The following is an 18,171-nucleotide window of genomic DNA, read 5'->3' on the forward strand; positions in this document are numbered from 1 at the left end:
GTTTTACAGAGCTAATCTCAACTACCTATTACCTGGTTAGGTGTAACATATATCACAAGATCCTCTTATAGTAGAAACCAAGAAAAGCAATGTCTCTGTCAGGATTTACCAATGTCAAGAAATAGGTGCAGTTATTATAATTGTATTAACACAGCACTTTTCTACGCATAAAATAGGGCATCTGGCTAATGAGAACACATGCCTTTGGAAATGAAGAAAAAAAAAATCACAACATATTTTAGTGGCTCAAAGCAGAGAAAATGATGGAAAAAGTTCCCTCATGTTTAATTAACATCCTCTTGCTGCAACAAGAGCACCAAACAGCTCTGGTGTCACTGATAGTCTAGCACCAGGAGGAAAAAAAAAAACCCCAAAGAACAAACATTGATACAAGAGTGAAATACAACAAAACTCAACCTTTCCTGACAACTTGCAGGAGCACGGAAAGTGGTTGACAAAGAAGGTTTGGCTGGGTTATCTACAGCAGGCAGGCAAATTTGAATTTCATTTTCTTTTTTTCACTATTCACGGAGGCAGATAACTCAGTTTAAAAGAGTAACACCGTTAGAGCCAGATTTTAATCTCTAGGGCACGCATTGTGATAGAACATTTCACTGAGCAGTGCTGCAAGTAAGTGACAAGTCAGATTTTCCATATCAAATACTCTGGAGTGTTCCTTTCTTCAGATGTGAACCTTTGACCTGCTAAAAACAACTCAAGAAGCTGTGCCAACATTACAGCTATATTTCAGGACTGATATAATATTTCCAAGGTTTTAGAAAAGAAGAATGATTAAAGGAAAACACTCTCGTTCCGTTTTAGCTACTAGTATAAAGTATTTATAGGAAAGCTGCTTTCCCTATAAAAGTTTGCGTGTCATCTGAAATTCAGGGTCTGGTTTCAGCAGCTAAGTTTTGAAAACATGCTGTATTTTTGCATTTCCTGGTCCTTCAAATGACAATAGTCAGGATGCAAAAAAGAGAATATTTTATTATCTTTAAAATAAGAAGTGGTCATGGGTGACAGACTGACAGCTCTGGAGAAAGAAGTCCTCTATATATTGCAGAAGATACGTAAGCACAAGCAACATATATCCCATTCAATTTGTCTTTTCTTCATCCCAATTTAGCAAACACTTTTGGGCTCTGCAACACTCCATCTCGTTAGTGTTTTTACTATTTGTCAAAAAAACCCAAAAAACATTTTCCCCCAGCTCTGGAGTTCAGGCCATCTCCCTGGGAGCTCTAAAGAATAAGTGTGCTCAGTGTCAATCAAGGAACTAAAATGTTGGTTTATTTTTTTAACAATTCCAAGAACAAAAGGATTTTAAGAAGCTGTGACAGATGTCACAACTTAAGAAAGGTTTGCAGGGACCCTGAAAATCGTGTGGCTTGAATAGCAGAGCGGCGTGCTTGTCTGTGCCTGTGTATTCTGCTGGTTGCCTGCCTCCAAAATCAAATGAAACAAAAGCAGTAGCCTACATAGCCAGCACTTGTGCTTGTAAGGAACTCAGCCTAATTCTCCAGAATGAGCAACTGTAATGTAACTTGGAGCAGCTCAAACTTTGCCACTGGAAACTCAACTCATTTCTTTAAGGCTGATGAAATCTTAAGTTGGGGCTGAGTTTGCAATAGATGATCAAGGATTTGCAGGCACTTCTATTAGGATTAGAGGCACCAATACAAACTTACTAGAAGGCCCCTACCACTGACATTTTTCATCCATAGTATCCTTGAATCAATGTCTGTGATTTGAGTGTAACAAGCTCAGATATAGAAAACCCTTGGGGTGGGAAGGATTCATTAGGGCAACTTTTTTTAGTCTGTGTAATGCTGTCGCCCCCACCCCACTTTGCCTGAAAATTCCCTTTAACCAGAAAAAAGAAAAAAGTAACTGATTAATAAAGCTCCCTGGAAATTAAAATTCTTATGAAGGGTAGCACAACTCTCATAATAAATCACAGACTGTAGCAACCAACCTGCCTCATAGGAGCATTAGGTTTCGGCCATTTATACGCACAGGCAAATAAATTGCTTTGCAATTGCTTTCTATATGTTACCGTGCCAATGCCTTTTTCACAATGCCTTTTTTCATTTCACCCCACCTCTCAGTCCCAATCAATATGACCTATTCAGAAAGATTTTATTTTATATAAAATCACACTTTTTCAGCAGAATGGTCTGCAAAGTAAAATAATTTAAGAAACTTCCAAACCAATGACATCTTAACAAAACATTTATTGCATATTGCTTTGGTGACAGTAAAATACAGAAAAGTAGCAGATAATTTGCTTACCATAAAATGTCAGCTGTCCACGTGCCACATTCTTCCCTCTCACATTTTCAGCCACGCACTCATATGGACCAGCATCTTCCTGCTGAAAGTTTAGGATTTCAAGAACTCCGCTGGATTTGTGTCTCCTGGCTTTCCTGGGTATTTGCTTTCCATCTGCTCTTCTCCAACTAATAGTTGGAACTGGGCTAATAACAAGAATAAAGTGAAAGAATAAAGCTGTGTCCTTTTACTGGATTAACTCATATTTAGAAAAGTGGAAAGACAGCAGTAGGTCTATTTCTCCAAAAGCTTTTACATAAAAAAAATCTGATCATATTTTATAAAGAACACAAACTACAGACAGAAGACCCAGACCTCAGATAAACCACACACATGCACATCCCACACTGATGAAACAGGACTTGAGCATTGATCTGTTGCCAAAATACAAGTCTTTACCAAATTACATGAACAGGAGGTCCCACAGCTAGCTACAATAGTAGGTCCTTTATCCTCTCCACAGACACCACATTTTTCATAAGCGCACAAACACAGTAAATGATATGTGCGGTTCAGTGTTTTGGTTCCCTGTTCCCAAGGAAAATAATTTTTTTCTTTTGATTCCATGCTTCCAAGTCTACTCATACCAAAATTGAAGGGTTAGGTACAGACGTTCAAAATGCTCAAGGTGGTATAGTTTAGATCAGTAGCAAACAGAAACAGATTTGCCTTTTGGAGGGGGGCAACAAAACTTAGACCAGGTTCTGCCAATTTTAAACCAGTCTATGTGTGCTGAACTTCTGTTCTGTTATGGGTAGAGACTGGTTTTTGATCACTAATAATGGTAAAAGTGTAATGTCTGTACCTGGCTAGGGAGAGTAAGTCTTGGCCGTATGGGCATGGTGCTGGTCTTCAGGGGTATAGTGGGCTCATCCAGCACCTGGGGCAGTGCAGGGGGAGTGCAAGTTTAGGCTGACTCCTGGGTGAGGAGAAGGGCAGTTCTTACCTGCCTGTGCTTTCTGCATATGGAAAGCAGTCTTCGCCACTGCTGCTGCCACGGCAGTGCCAGTCCCAGCAGTAGCAGCTCCGTTCACTCCCCTGCACCTCAGATAGGCTATAGGCCACAGGGCTGTGGCTACTATAGCAAAAGGTCCCAGGGGAGAGTATGGCTCTGCTTATCTCACTTGACCCTCACCCTGGGTATGGGGCTGTGGTACCCGGCATCTATGGCAAGGGCTCCGAGGAGAGGTGGAGGGAAGGGGGAGATCTGGTGCCCCCTCAAAGCTGGAGCAGGCAGCTTGCCAATTATGATACTGCTGGCCTTACTACAAGAACCATTCATCTGACAAATTGCCTCTTTCATTGAGTATGACAGCGATGATGGTCATAACCTCTCTTTCCACAGTGTGAAGGTGCTCCAGGACCTGGAGTAGTCTTATTGTTGATGGCATGATTTCTTGATAATCACCTGATCAACCATCAGAAGAAAGCCCATTATTCGCATTGTCTATACAAACCTGGTAAGCTGCAAACCTTGCATTTGAAACACAATTTACTACCGAGTTGCTTTCTTGACACTTATAGTTCCAGCAACTCCACTTTTCCCCTTAAACTATATAGTAATCCTTATCCTCTTCCAAGACTAGTCATAGAAACTACATTTTTCATAATGTAACATACATGCAGTAAATTGTATGTGTGGCAATAAAGAGATTTTTCATATGTAAAACATGCACATGGTAAATTTTGTGGGGCTATATATACAGAGACCACAGACGCCCATCATTTGGAACTTGTCATCTACTTCAGGGTCCCACATATGACCCTAGGGAGAAAATACACCTGGATGCAACTTGAAAAATTAAATTTTATCTTTCTTCCCTTTGGCAATAGCATTTGGGGTAGCTGGGTAAGCCAAAACCCCCCTGCTTTTGCCGAGAAAGGAATTTAGCAAATACAGTAAATACAACATGAGAATAAAAATGCCCCAAACTCAAATAGACGGGACTATGACACCCATTCAAGCTATGGTAATAATAATGGATAAAAACTTACTTTCCCAAGGCAAAGCATTCTAGTTTCACAGTTGTTCCTTTTGCAGATGAAACCGTTTCTGGAAACTGCACTTCTATTTTTGGCTCGTATTCACCCATCACCCCTGCGAACATATAATACGTGCTAAAGCTTGGTTGAATTTTGCAATAAATTCTCAAGTGTTTCTGTGCTAATGCAGAGCTGCTCTATACATCATTACTTGCCCAATTAATCCATTCATTTAAAACAGGGCCCATCTTTAACAGCCGTGTAAGCGTGGGCTCTTTTCCCATTTACTGCCGGAGGAAAATCTGCATCTCAGCTCCATACCATCTGCCAAAGATTAGCATTTCTTCATGGCTCTGTTACTTTTTGCTTTTGAATATTCAGTTATTTTGCAGGTAACTTGTAAAAGAAGGGAAGCCATGAGAATGTAGGATTCACCCTCATTTGAAAAATGGGTGAAACAAATCCACGAAAGAAAAAAAAAATTAGAGAGTGCTGGGGCTAAAGCAAGGCTCCCATTTAACTTCTCAGATTCAGCTGCTCAGAGATCATATAGTGAGTGTATGGGTAATTTTTAAAAATCTTTTACTGCCCTAGTAAATCATGCATTGTGGCAGTCTTTTGTGAAATTGTGTTAAAACTTATGTGTCCATAAAAAAGCCATTATATTTATGATAAATTGCTACATGTCTATGGAGTGCATCATCTTAAATCGGATGCATATAAGTTTACTGATTGTGATTATAAACTAATTGATGATCAATCTGAATGGGTTCCTTGGTGGAGCACCATCCAAAAGGGGAGGATGTTCAGAAACAGGGATCCATCCAGCAGTCGTGGGAAGAGGGAAGAACACCTGACCAAGAAAAATGAGCGCTATCAATATGCAGCAACTCAGAAATTGGGCACCATGGATTCATACCAACGTCATTCTCACAAGTGAAGCACATGTGTCTGAAGCAGCTCTGATGGCCCTTGCTCACTGTATTGCTGTGTGTGTCTCTGCTTTCTCAAAAGTGCTGCATGACACAAGTGTAGCGATAGCAAGGAAAAGCAAGAAAGTCCCTTTAGCTGTGCTTTTTCACAGTGGGATGGTTTTATAGCTAAAGTGCCCACTATGAGTAGGTTTTAAGGCTAACATCAAATCCATTTTTATTTTCTGACCTGTATATTACCTGTTTTGATACAATAACGGGTTATATCACCTTCCTTCAACCCATTTGTTTCAAATAAGCTCTGCTGTTACGTTAGATATAAAGAGCACCTGCCACATAAAATCAGCCAGCTGAACAAAATATGTTTGTTAAAGATACTAATACTTTTTTTTTTTTTGGTAGTCAGCGCTGCGCATCAAGGAACTCACAATGTCACTATCCGAGGAGGCATTGCAAGAGGATGTCCAAAGAAAATTATTAGGTCTAGTACTCTTCAGCACTTTGAACAGTTGAGATATCGGCTGGGATGGTAGCTGCTGCTATTATTAATGTTACCCAATACTTCTCATTGTAAGCCTGTTTTCAGTTTCTTAAAAAGTAGCCAAACTAATCATTCCAGGGGAAATTTTCCACAATAGGTGTCTAAGATGCTCTAAATCCTATAACCAGACCAGTGAAGTAAGAAGAAAGTACTGAATCACAATTTCTCCCTCTGACAGTGTACGTACATATTTCCTAGGGCTGTGCGACGCTTCGGGTGCTGATTCGATTTGGAGGAGACTCAGCCCGATTCCGTGGCCGAATCTCCAAATCCGAATCGACTCAGGGGATCAACAAACAGGTCCAAATCGATTTCATAGTTTCATAGTTTTTATGATTTGAAGCCCTGAATCTTTTCCAAAGATACGGAGAGAGCTTTGAGGATTCGGGCAGTCCCCACCTGCTGCAGCAAGGAGCTGGACTCCATGCCGGGAGGAGGGGCTGGAGGAGGCGGGGAAGGGACCATGGGGGGACCCTCACCAGGCCCCATCCCCTGCTCGCTCCCTGCCACCCATGGCTGCCCTGCCCACCCCAGGTTCTGGTGCTTTAAACCCCGCCCCTGCTCACCGGGTGCTGCCAGGCAAGGGGTGATCCCCGCTGCTCCCCACCGCCCTATGCTGTGGGGGGTGCTCTGCACAAGCCCCCTGACCCCTCCCTTGCTCCCTCAGCCTGTCCCATGGCTGCCCCACCCACCCCAACTTTAGCTCTTTAAGAAAAAAAAACCCGAGAAAAACCCCAGAGCTCACCAGCTCCTGCAGCGGCCTTGGGGGGGTCTCATAGAAGAGCCCCCCACATGGTGCGGGGCAGCAGGGATTGCCCCCCACCAGCAGGAACAAAGCTCCAAATCAGATTCGGCCAAATTGATTCGAGGCAGTGATTCGAATCACCGAATCGAATCATTGTTCCCCAAATCGGAAGCGAATACTAGCTGCTTCTCACAGGCCTAATACTTCCCCTATTCTGGAACTGCAGTCTAACCCAAAACGTTACCTCGCATGGATGGGCTCGGCAAGAAATCAAGGCAACCTGCATTATTAATATGCTGTTCACCTGATGGATAGGAGACAGGAATAATGTAATAAGGGGTGGCAGGAAGCATTACATTTTAGCTGTCTCTTCCCCCATTTCTTGCTTGGAGTTGAGGTTTACATTGTACAAGCAAATTCTAAGTCCAAAGTGAACAAAAGAAACGGACAGTGAAATGTGCTATCACTAGGCATAGGAATTAGGTATTACTACTCCTCTTAGTTATGATTTTTTGTTAACTGCAAGAGTTGTTCTTTTCTTTGCAGCCTAGCACCTGTTTTGCTATCAAGATTGCTAAGCCCAAGCATTTAAAAAACAGGGGTCAGACCTTGAAAAATCATGAGACTAGTTTTAAAAAAAATCACAAGATTTTAAGTAACAAATGATTCTTTGAATTTCCCCCCCCTGTTTTTTTTTAAAGCCTTTCTGGGTCACATTTTTCCAGCTTTTCTATGCCACCATGACAGCTACAAAACGGCTCATTTTAAAGCAAAACAAACAACCGCCTGCCCCCCTTCCCAAGCTTTTCTTCAGAGCTGGGGCTGACAAAAAAAAAATAAAAAAAATCACAAAGACTGCAAAAGCTGAGTTAAAACCATGAGCTGCCAATACCTGAACCTGCCATTTAGATGTGTTTTTTGGAAGAAAGCCAGTCCCACTCTTTGAGACTGCAAACAGCTTTGTAGTCTTCAACAGATATGCAGGAAAGAAAGCAAAGGTGATCTGGTGGAGCTAGAGTAATTAAATGGCTGGGTGGATTCACAACCACTACCCAAACTTGAAGAAGGCTGGAGGAGTGGGTACCAAAGGACAGTGCTGCCTCTCTGCAGTATGAAAGTGGAAGATCTCCCTTGCTGGTTCCCTCTATGAAATCCTTGTGTGTAAGGCACAGGCGGTGAGATTTGGCCTTAAATGTACTGCAGCTCGCATCACCCATTGCTGAAGGTGGCATGTCCCACTGTGTTATGGCCTCAGATAACTGCTGTAGTGGGATCATTTTGGCTTCTTAACTAATTTTGCCTTCTTAACTCCATTGCACACAGTAGAAGATACCGGTGATTTATATAGTTATTGGTTAATGCTCCTCGCACAGCAATTACAACCTACATAACAGGTACGTGGTGATTATGTTACAACCTGTGTTTTCTGTGCATGGCTAGGAAACAATGATTGTAGATGAAAGGTCTGTGTAGAGTTCATTTTGTCTAAGTCCTGCTATTCAGGGGCATTTTAACTTGCGGCTCATTTGTGGTGGGGAAGGGAGGGAGAACAAAGGCCGGAAAAGCAGATGATGAATCTGAACGTGCTGTACCTGAAGGCTGTGATGCGCTAGGTGATGCATATTCTAGGTGTTTGCAAGCCTTTCAACTTCCTGACTTTAAAATAAAAAGGTGCTTTTTGGATTTGGTTTTGGGTTTTTTTTAAGCCTTGAGGATTTTTGCAGCGAGTTGATTTATTTGGGGGAAGTGCTGTGCCTTTTCTGGGAACACCTGTGAAATGTTCAAGTTTAATTAGGCCACGCAGCTGGTACTGATGGTGATTTTATTCCACTCGACTTCAGTTCTCTTCTATGATTATTGGTTTATTTGGGTGTAATTTTTTGTTCCTTGAGAAGCCCCAGCAAGATGCATACTGTTGTGCAAACGATTCCTGTGAACACCTGGGCACTTTTCACTTCAAATGGGCTGCCAGCTGATAGCTAGTGCTTGAACCTTTAACAGGGGAGGTGAGCAGGGGTGACAGGGATATTTTCTTTGAGGGTTTAGTAGAGAAAGCACCTCTCTTGTGCACTATATGATCAGGTTTCACTTGGAGTCATTGGACATGGAGAATCCTCAGCTGCTCAGTTGTAGGGGGCTGATGGGAAGCCTTACCTTAGTACTACCCCATGCATTTGCTTACTACCTCCAGCCTGCTCATTCTGCATAGCAGGAGGAGGACTTGGGCTCATTAGGGCTTAGAGTAAGACCAGAAGGGAGAAAGGGGTCCTAATTCAAAATGAATCATGCAACGGACATATTCCAAAGGGACTTAAGCACATTCCTAAGACATAGGAAGAGGATGGAGGTACCTCCCTTTGCCTAGTCTCTTATATTTCACAGCCTAGAGGCTACTATACCCATATGGTTTATATCCCTTCCCCGCCTATTTCAGACCAGGGGTAACACTACATGGTACGTAAAATATCAATTTATATTTTACTTATAAAATATATGTATTGTGGTTTAGCAACCCAATGAAAAATCAATTTTTCACACATTCCAGTGCTGGGGCATTTAAGGAGCCCATCTCAATGATGTCAGAAATTATTTAAGAGGGGCAAAGTTCAAATATTTCATTTTAAAGAGCTTTGGGTGCCTATGCCCTGTGTTTTATACAGAGCCAAGCATCTTGCTAGCATTTATTTAATAACGGCAATCACCTCATTTTTCCAAGTTACCTGACTCAGTATTTTCACATACTGAATAATCAACAAATGAATTGTTTTCCCCCCAAAATGAGTCACAAGAAACAGCCCGTGGTAACTTTTTTTTTCTTCCCTTGGATGCAAAAATGCTGCTCTTGAGAAGAAGTGGATTGAGAAAACCAGGCTGAGGTCTGGCTCTGCAGAACTGGTAGGGTGGTTCATAGCAGTACAACCCCTGAAGTATGAGTTTTTGGGGGGTTAGGGGTGGGGAGAGGTAGCTCAATTCTTCTGCAGCCTCCCTGGTGAGACTGTCAGCAAGCTTGTCACCTAGGTATTCTCCCCTGACCATCAGTCTTTTTGACACTGTAGATGTGGACCGGGTCTGAACAAGAGGCTTACAGCTGAAAGATTTGGAATCTCAATCCCCATGCTTTGAGAGACTTAGAATCTCATAATAATAGTTCAAAGTATTTTTTATACATAGCCTGAAAGATCTTTTTGCATTTGATGTGTAAAGAATATTCTTCACACCTACAAACCTCACACTGGCAGATTAAAGAAAGGAAGTGGGGAGAACAGACTGCTCAGAGGGAGCCATTAAAATTTAGAGAATTTATACTGCTGTTAGGAGGAAGCGAGAATAAAATACAGGAGGATCTGTCTGAGTTTATGACAGGGCACTAATCTTTTGTTTTAAGAGCCTGAGAAGATGTCTCCTGTACCTGAATAGATTATCATTCCAATCTGATCAGTAACTCATGTCTTTAATCAGTCGTAATTCCTAGAGATGCACGATGGACTATGTGTATACATTTCTAGACAAACAGCAAGCTACAAATGTGCAGGTTTAGGACTCGCCGCATCTAATTTTTTTTTTGAGTGCTGTAGTTAAATCTCAGACAGACCCATCATTTATCCATACACATATTACGGTAGTTGCCCACATAAATCCGGCAATGCCTAGATGGGGTTTAGCTGAATGTCTATTTGGGAGGAAATGTTTAACGTGGATAGTGGAAAGTATCTTTTTCTAGCACACAAAGTACATTTGATACCATATTTGTCATCATACAACAACCTCTGTCTGCTTTCAGCTAGAAACAAACAATTTGGGCTAATATTGATCAAGCTGACTGTCTCGACAAAGTCTACTCCTACCACTGTTCCTATATCCTCTTTGATATTTTCATTCCCCAAGGAGCAACTGCTACCCAAGTATTACAAATACTTGACTAATGGGTTAAGAAGGCATCTTCTGATTCCAAGAACAGGAAGCCCAATTTCAGTCTGCAAGAGAATATATGACTGGTTGCCAAAAGTCACTAAAAATAACATCAGGAGATTTACAACCCTGGAGCCCTGAAAGTAAAAACAAGTAAATGAGAAACAAAAGACTCAGGTGTGGAATGCAACCGGTCTATAGGAATCTGATTTGACTCTAAACACCTGGATCCTTTCCCTTGACTTCCTTCTGGTTCAAGAGCGTGAAACTTTGCACCAAGCTGTGCTATTTTACATGGCTTAAAACATATTTCTGCAAAACGATCACATGCAATTAACTGCCAAGAGGACAATGAAAAGGGACTGCAGATACACAAATCTGATCCAGGAGTAAGGCAAGTATGCAAACGTTACTGCTGTAAATGAACCCTCCCCCCGTCCCCAAACCCTCTTAACAACAACCTAGAAGGCAATTGCTATTTTAATACTGCAAACCGAATTTCATCTGAGGGCATGGGCATGTCACAAGCTGCTACAGAATGATTTACCTTAGATTTTACTCCTTAGTAAATTTTCATTGGGCACTTCTACACAAGCTGTTTACTAAGGAGCTGCCTTGTTAGCTTCAGAGTAAAATGTCACCCTCCATCATAAGATAGTAGGGCCAGACACAAGCACCATCCTAAGATGGCATCATTTATGCTGCTGCAACATATGTGTAGATAGTGATGAGACTGGCTGGAGCATGAGGGTGCTTCAGTGTGCGGGCTGCCTGCACTGAAACACCCTCGTGACCCAGTCTGCTGACCCAAGTCGGAGCAGTCCTGGGGCAGGCTGAGCCCTGGGGACCACTGCCAGCTGGGCTGATCCACCCCGGCTCAACATGCTGCAGTTCCAGGTGCACATGTGAACGTGGCACCCAGAAGCAATAAACTCTGGCATGAATTGTGCCAGAGTTTATTCAGCCACATGAATTGCACATGTAGATGTGCCCTTTTAGTAAGTGGTAGATACAACCAGTTCTTCCCAAACTGGCTCTCTGCAGTATGTGTTGTAACAACACCTGACCACTTGGTGGTAGGGGAAACAGCTGGTATGGAGCAAAGAGCCACTTAGGAGTGGAACTAAGTACCTGTGAGGACACAGAATTGGCACATCAGAGTGGGGTACGTGGGACTGAGTTACTGCTGCCCCAAGCATGTACCAGTAAGGATGCCCAAGGCAGACAGCTTTAACAGCTTTGTGGTGTATGCTCAGGGCCAACTGGAATTTGATGGGTATAAAATGGGAGTGAGGAAGTGGGGCACGCTTTATAGGGCCAGAGCTTAAAAGACAGCACAGAGCTTATAGCTCTAAAACAGAAGGGGCTTTTGAGCCATCTTTGAGCTCCCATTTCCTGAGTCCTCAGGTGCTCCAGGAGTTGGAAGCCCTGAGGTCTTGTCAAAGTCCCAGGTCCCTCTTTGACTGCTGTAGGGTTGACAGCGCTGTGTGCTGCCATCCTGCCTCAGATATGCCCCTTGCAATCTCAGCTCTAGGTGCTGTCGAACCTAGATTTTTTGCATCTGGGTGGTTCACAGCCTCTGAATTATGGGTCTTAGCTGTCTGCTGTAGCTTCAAAGAGTGCTGCTTCTCTGACCAGCTGGAGCATAGATGAAATCCTGTGCAGCTGACTGGAGAAGTGACACCCTCTGAAATAACCACTAGAGCACTTCAGCAGCCCCGTGCAGCTGTTTGCTTGTGGCTATCTATGCTCCAGCCTAGTTTGCAAACTCGCATCTTTGCAAGGGGCTAAGGAACACTGCCCGAGTTTTGAGGTTTTATTGTAGTCTGCACCACTCCTTGCAAAGGGATCCTTGGAAGACAGTCGAAAGGTTGTCTTCCACAGAGTTTGAGCTAAAAACATCCTCCATGGGCATAACAGGTAGGTTTTAATTTTCCTTTATGCTCTTCTAGGTCTGTAACCTAGAGTGGTAGTCAGGCTTTATGCCTGCATACAGGTGAAGAGACTTTCACACTTAATTCAGCCTATGTCAACTAACCCGTCTTTATTCTGGGAGGGGAAAATGGTATTCTGTCCTTGAAACATAAGGAAAAATACCGTTACACAGCTACATGCTTAGTAGCCTACAGTAGATAGATGAGTAACAGCTTAGGATACTGTAAGTTGAATGGAAGAGGCACATTATGAAATGTGTCCATATGACAAGGTCATTTAATTTAAATGTTATGGGACTTCACTTATTGATCGATTAAGCTCTTTATCTGCCAATGTAATGACAACATTTTTAAATCTATACATATAATTTAGATGTACTGGACAGGTTAAATATAAAATCAAACTACAAAACAAGATGCATTTCCTAGCAGAAGTATAACATGAATACTCCAGGATTTTCATTTCTCTCTTTCTCGCTGTTCTCTAAGTGCCACAAACATCGTGTACTGGTTTCTTTCCTTTGATGCGCTATCTAGTGCTTTAAATCCCAGTTTTATTGCATCACTCAGCATTGTGTCAGAAACAGAACAGGAAATGAGTTTAAGGAGAGTTTGCATTCAGTGCTAGCAATACACTTAATTTCGAAATATAAAATTAGCTCATCATCAGTCTACCTGACAATCTCTAGCTAAAATGGCCAAGACAGCACTTTCCTGTTTACCCCAGAGCTCCTCCAAGATTTAATTCAAGTTTCAAATCTATAAAAAACAGTTGAATGCGCTTCAAAGGGCCCAGAGAACATTTCTGTGGATTACCTTAAGAAGGCAATTGGACCCTGTAAACATGGTAGGGAGTGTGCAGAGAAACAATTCACTTGGCCAGTGCGTGTTACAGTCAGTACCAGTGGTGATCACCATCACAGCAAATCAGTAGCAGGCACAGAGCCCAAAGTAAATGGAAGCAATTTCAGACACACGGCATGGTTTGTGCAAAGTGAAAATATCGAAGATGGGACTCAGATAACACAAGTGTTCCTTTTTCTTCTTCATACATTGAAGACTCTAGTGGAGGAGCTGACATATTTTAATTTTTGACCTTTTCTTTCACATAACGGGTAACTTACTTTGGATTCAAAGAGTTAAATTCTTCGGTTGCTTAAACCGGTTCCGCTCCATTGATTTCCATGCAGTCTCCCGGGTGAGTCTGAGAGCAGATGTGACAAATTTGCCTAGCTCAACATACCTAACCTAGCATAGTAGTTACTCCCAAACCTATAAACTTGCCATGCACGGAAATCCTCTTAACTTCAATAGGATTCCCAGGCAGAGAGCTGGCAGCTTTGAGACTATTCCACAAGGGATGACACTGGAAAGTGTTGGGTCTTCAGACAAAAGATGCTTCCAACAGTAAGTCCTACTTGTGGGGTAAATGCGAATGGAAGGCTTAAATTTTATCCTTTCAAGAACCACTGCAGTATCATGAAATATAATGGTCTGGGCCTGCTTATAGTGCTCAAAAACTAATGCGATGCAAAGCAATTCTCAGTGTAAAATCAGAAATCTTGGGTTTTTTTTTAACTTTGCCCTTTTTTTGTATTATACCATTATTTACTACTAAAAATAGCACTTGTTGTCTTGGGAAATATTACCCACGTTAATAGCCTCCAAAACATCAAAGTGTTTGTTTTTCCCTTTGAGCTTCATAAAAATGCAGAGAGCGACAGCACATCCAGACCACTAAAATCTCTTTTCTTCTCTGACCTTGGTGAAGCATCCCCAGTTCTTATTTTATAACCATCTCCTGATGTTGTGGCCTCTCCCAGTGACAGGATATAATTCATAAGCACATGTTAATTTAAAAAAAATACTACGTTGTGTGGGGAAGAACTGCAGACTGAATCAGAGTCCTTCAGATCCTTGGTGAAACACTGTGAAGTTGAGACTCTACCTGTGCCTAGAAGTAAAACCATTTAGGCCATTTAGTAACATTGGTGCAATGACTGGTTAAAACCCGAAATCCGAAGTCTTACCATCATTCCTCAGGATCAAAGGAGTCGGCGGTCCAAGCACTTTGCTATTTGTTACGGTGTTTGTCACCACGCAGGTGTAGTTGCCCACATCTGACGCCTCCACTTTAGCTATGTATAAATTCCCAGTCTCTTGAGAAACAAAACGACGATTATCTTGCTGCACAAATGATGGATATTCATTGAAGATCCATGCATAAATGAGTTCTGGAAGTGGGGGGAGAAAAAAAAACCCAGGGAAGATCAGTGTTAACAACATCTTGGTTATTACAGTTATTTAGTGGATGGCTCTATCTTGAGACAGAACTGAAAATAAACTTCCCCCTGCCTCTTGTGGTTAGGGTAGGGGGGCTTACTCTGAATTTTTTAAGGTACGAGGGTGCTGCAGAAAGCAACAGCAGTTTTGAAATAAAACCAATTTGTGCGCAGCGAGTGGAAAACTATGCAGCAGCAGGGAACATGGATGGTGGCTTTGCCAAATGCACTGATTGTTTGCAGCTATGGAGAGAAGCGATGTCAGTCAGTAAGTGATCCACTGCTCCCCAAATGGTTTTCTTCTGAACTCGCCCGCCCATCTGAAACACCCATATAGTTTTAAAAGAAGGTTCCCATCTCTAGGATTGTGGAGTTAATATGGACAGAGGCTGCCCTGCCTTTCGGAGTCTGCAGGTAGCTCAAGTGTCTCATTGCTTTTCCAAACTAAAACAGAAGGAAACGAACAAGAAAGTTTTTTTAAAAAAAAACTTGTCACAACAGCATAGCCTGTTTTCCCTCATCATGAAGGTGTACTCTGGCCTTTCTTTCTTTTCAAAATAATTTATACCAGGACTTGCCTAACCATGCTCTCGGATGCTGCATAATTAAATTCCGTGGGCTCTTTAATACACCAGTTTATGTAGCTATAATCCTCCATGCAATTAGCTAATACTCTAGTTGAACATAAAGCATCTCTTTAAGTTATTTCACAGATTCCCAGAATTTGCAACTGAAAACTTAAAAATAGTGAGAGATGCTGCAAGTGGTTGCACAGCTTATAAGATTGGTTAATAAAAGATATTTATCTAGACTAATACCCAAACACACTGAAAATGCTTGAGGAATTACAGTGGGTAAAGATCTCTGTAGCTTTGTAAATGAAACACTAATTATAGTAAAAAGCATATTCTTTGTTTAATACTCTAATGAGTCATAACTGTAATCGACCTCAACTACTGTTACGTACATTAGGAATTAGACCCTGCTCTAATGCTCTACTATTTATACACATAAGAAGGACTAAGCAGCAGACTGGTGGTGGTGGTGAGGTGTTATTTTTTAACAAAAGAATTATAAAATGTCTGCTTAGACTTTTTGGAAGATATGATAATTGCCTTTATGTGGGAATATCTAATCATTGTATTTACACATGTGCATCTAATTATAAGTAACCCCATGCTGATGTCAAGAGGATACTCAGAGTAAACAAGGTAGCACTTCTCAGCAGGCTTATTATTTTTTGCAAGCATTTAGGGTTTTTTTTTCTTTTTTTTAATTTACTCTTGGTGAACAATTAACTTGTTTCCCTCTAGAAGCATCCAACAATAGACAAATACACATTTCTGCTTCAGAATGCAAAGCGAGGCTTTTAGCTTTGTGTGAATCTCCACAAACCAGATGCCTCTGTTAAGAATTGGGAAAAAACCCCAACAACCTCTAACACCACAGCATTATGCAGTGACTGCCGGCATGCTGAATTAATAATCCGTTCCACAATGTGTGTGGCTTCACTTCAGTGGCCATTTTGAAGCTCTGAATAAGTAGAGTGCAAGAGTACAGAAAGCAAAGTGGATGTTCAGAGGAACAGATGTGCTTGTATGGTCAGGGGCCTGCAGGCTAATCCCTACGAGGAGAGACTGAGGGACCTGGATCTCTTCAGCCTCAGCAAGAGAAGGCTGAGAGGCGATCTTGTGGCTGCCTACAAATTCATCCGGTGGGGTGGGGACAGCAAGGAATAGGAGATGCTCTGTTTACCAGGGCACCCCTTGGAGTAACTAGGAACAACAGCCACAAACTGAGGGAGAGCAGATTTAGGTTGGACATCATGGATTACTCCTTTAGGATGAGGGGTGCCAGAATCTGGCGGGGGTGCTCTCCCCTACCTTGGGGGTCTTTCAGACGAGGCTAGACATGCACCGAGTTGGGGTTGTCCAACCCGAGCACTCTTTCCTGCTCAGGGCAGGGGGTCGGACTCAATGATCTACTGAGGTCTGTTCTGACCCAAACTTCTACAAATCTATGTTGTCTACAATAGGCTGAGCTGCGCTTCTTCCTTGGGCTACCGGACTAGGAGATTCTTGGACATGAAGAGCGATTTGGGATTTTTCTTTTTTTGCGGTTCTGCTTGAGGCCAGTAATTTTCCAAAGATGGATTTGCAGTTCTTTCAGAACAGTCAAGATCCCTTTAAACTATCCCAGACTGAGTTCCTAAAAAAAGAAGTCGCTGAAATCACTAGCCCTCTTTGAAAACCTTGGCCTTAATAGAGATGACTAATTAACAGCTCTGCCATTTTTATTATCCTCAAGTAACACTACAAAGAACTACAACTAAGAATGGCTTTAGCTACAAGGCATAAAGCAGCCAGCTCAAGTCACCTGTGCCATGTAATACTTAATCCGACTGAGTGAGACTATTAATGGTTTGCTCTTTTTTCCTTCCAAAATAAAATTATTTTGATTGAAGAATTATAATAAACTTAAGTATTATAAGGAACTGCACACAAATCAGACCAGGGAAGTCCTTTTCCTTGTATTGCAACATGTAAATACATACTGCATCACATTCAGTTTGATTTCCTTAGAGATCTCTGGAATATTTATGGCTTTTCAAACTTGACGGATTTCTTTTGATAAGGTTTCATGTACTAATTGCTCTGGAAGTGACAGACAGCTCACATCCCATAGGCAATTTGTAACAACCGAGTAAACAAACACTTAAAATACAGTGGGAGATAGCTTTTGGTGATTCTGGTGAGTGACTGAAACACTAATGTAAGTTATAACAAGGTGCCTACCAGAGCAAAGGATATACAGTAGCTGAGCAGATCCTGGTTTCCTCGTTATTGACTATATTATTTCTCCTTTGGGGATTTAAAGTGGAGTTCTGCTTTCTAATATATGTCCTTTCTCGTATAATTTTGGCTAACAGAAAGTGTTTCATTTGCCTTTCTGAACGACATTGAATAAGATCGCTCATATTTGATGCACCGTTTAATCATGTTGAGCCCCATTTACAACTGGTAAAAATAAGCATAAGTTCCATTGGCTTTAATTCAGTTGATACCAGCTGAGAATCTGGCCTTTTCTACACAGCATACCTTTTCCTAGGAAAATGTACTTTCCATTATGGCCAGTGCTTTAACAGCTTGCATTACCATAATAGATAATCACACAGGCCAAGAATCTCAAAGAGGTTCCTGGCAAATTCACCCTTTGGCAAGAATTTCAATCAAGGACTGAGGAAAACAGCTACCATATCTGCCATTTCAAGGCAACAACATCATAGGCTTCATATGCGGTATCCTTGTTTTACATTATTTGTCACCTAAAATCATCTCTGGCTGCAGGAGGTTAAAACAGAACCTTTTCTCACTGTGTTGACCACATTAAGAGCCCTTCCTGCGCATACAAATGTATGCTGCTGACCAGCGAAAAATGATTGCTTCAAGCTTACTTTGCTATTGGCACTTTTGTTACATGCTCAGGATACTCAGTGCAATTGAAATAAGCT

At 41.8% G+C, this 18,171-nt stretch overlaps 1 protein-coding gene across 4 annotated transcripts in view; it reads right to left on the reverse strand.

The window, feature by feature from the left end:
* CNTN4 (contactin 4) overlaps positions 1 to 18,171 on the reverse strand; it is a 565,520-nt gene that overhangs the window by 115,245 nt on the left and 432,104 nt on the right. For all 4 annotated transcript variants that reach the window (XM_019536614.1, XM_019536612.1, XM_019536613.1 and 1 more), the window contains exons 7-9: positions 14,409 to 14,612; positions 4,330 to 4,432; positions 2,296 to 2,480 (exon numbers count right to left, since the gene is read on the reverse strand). In XM_019536614.1, coding sequence (XP_019392159.1) covers positions 2,296 to 2,480; positions 4,330 to 4,432; positions 14,409 to 14,612 — 492 coding nt within the window. The remainder of the gene's footprint in view (positions 1 to 2,295; positions 2,481 to 4,329; positions 4,433 to 14,408; positions 14,613 to 18,171) is intronic.

The sequence above is a fragment of the Crocodylus porosus genome, unplaced genomic scaffold (genome assembly GCF_001723895.1).
Source record: "Crocodylus porosus isolate Cpor-Errol unplaced genomic scaffold, CroPor_comp1, whole genome shotgun sequence".
NCBI classification, from domain to species: domain Eukaryota; kingdom Metazoa; phylum Chordata; order Crocodylia; family Crocodylidae; genus Crocodylus; species Crocodylus porosus.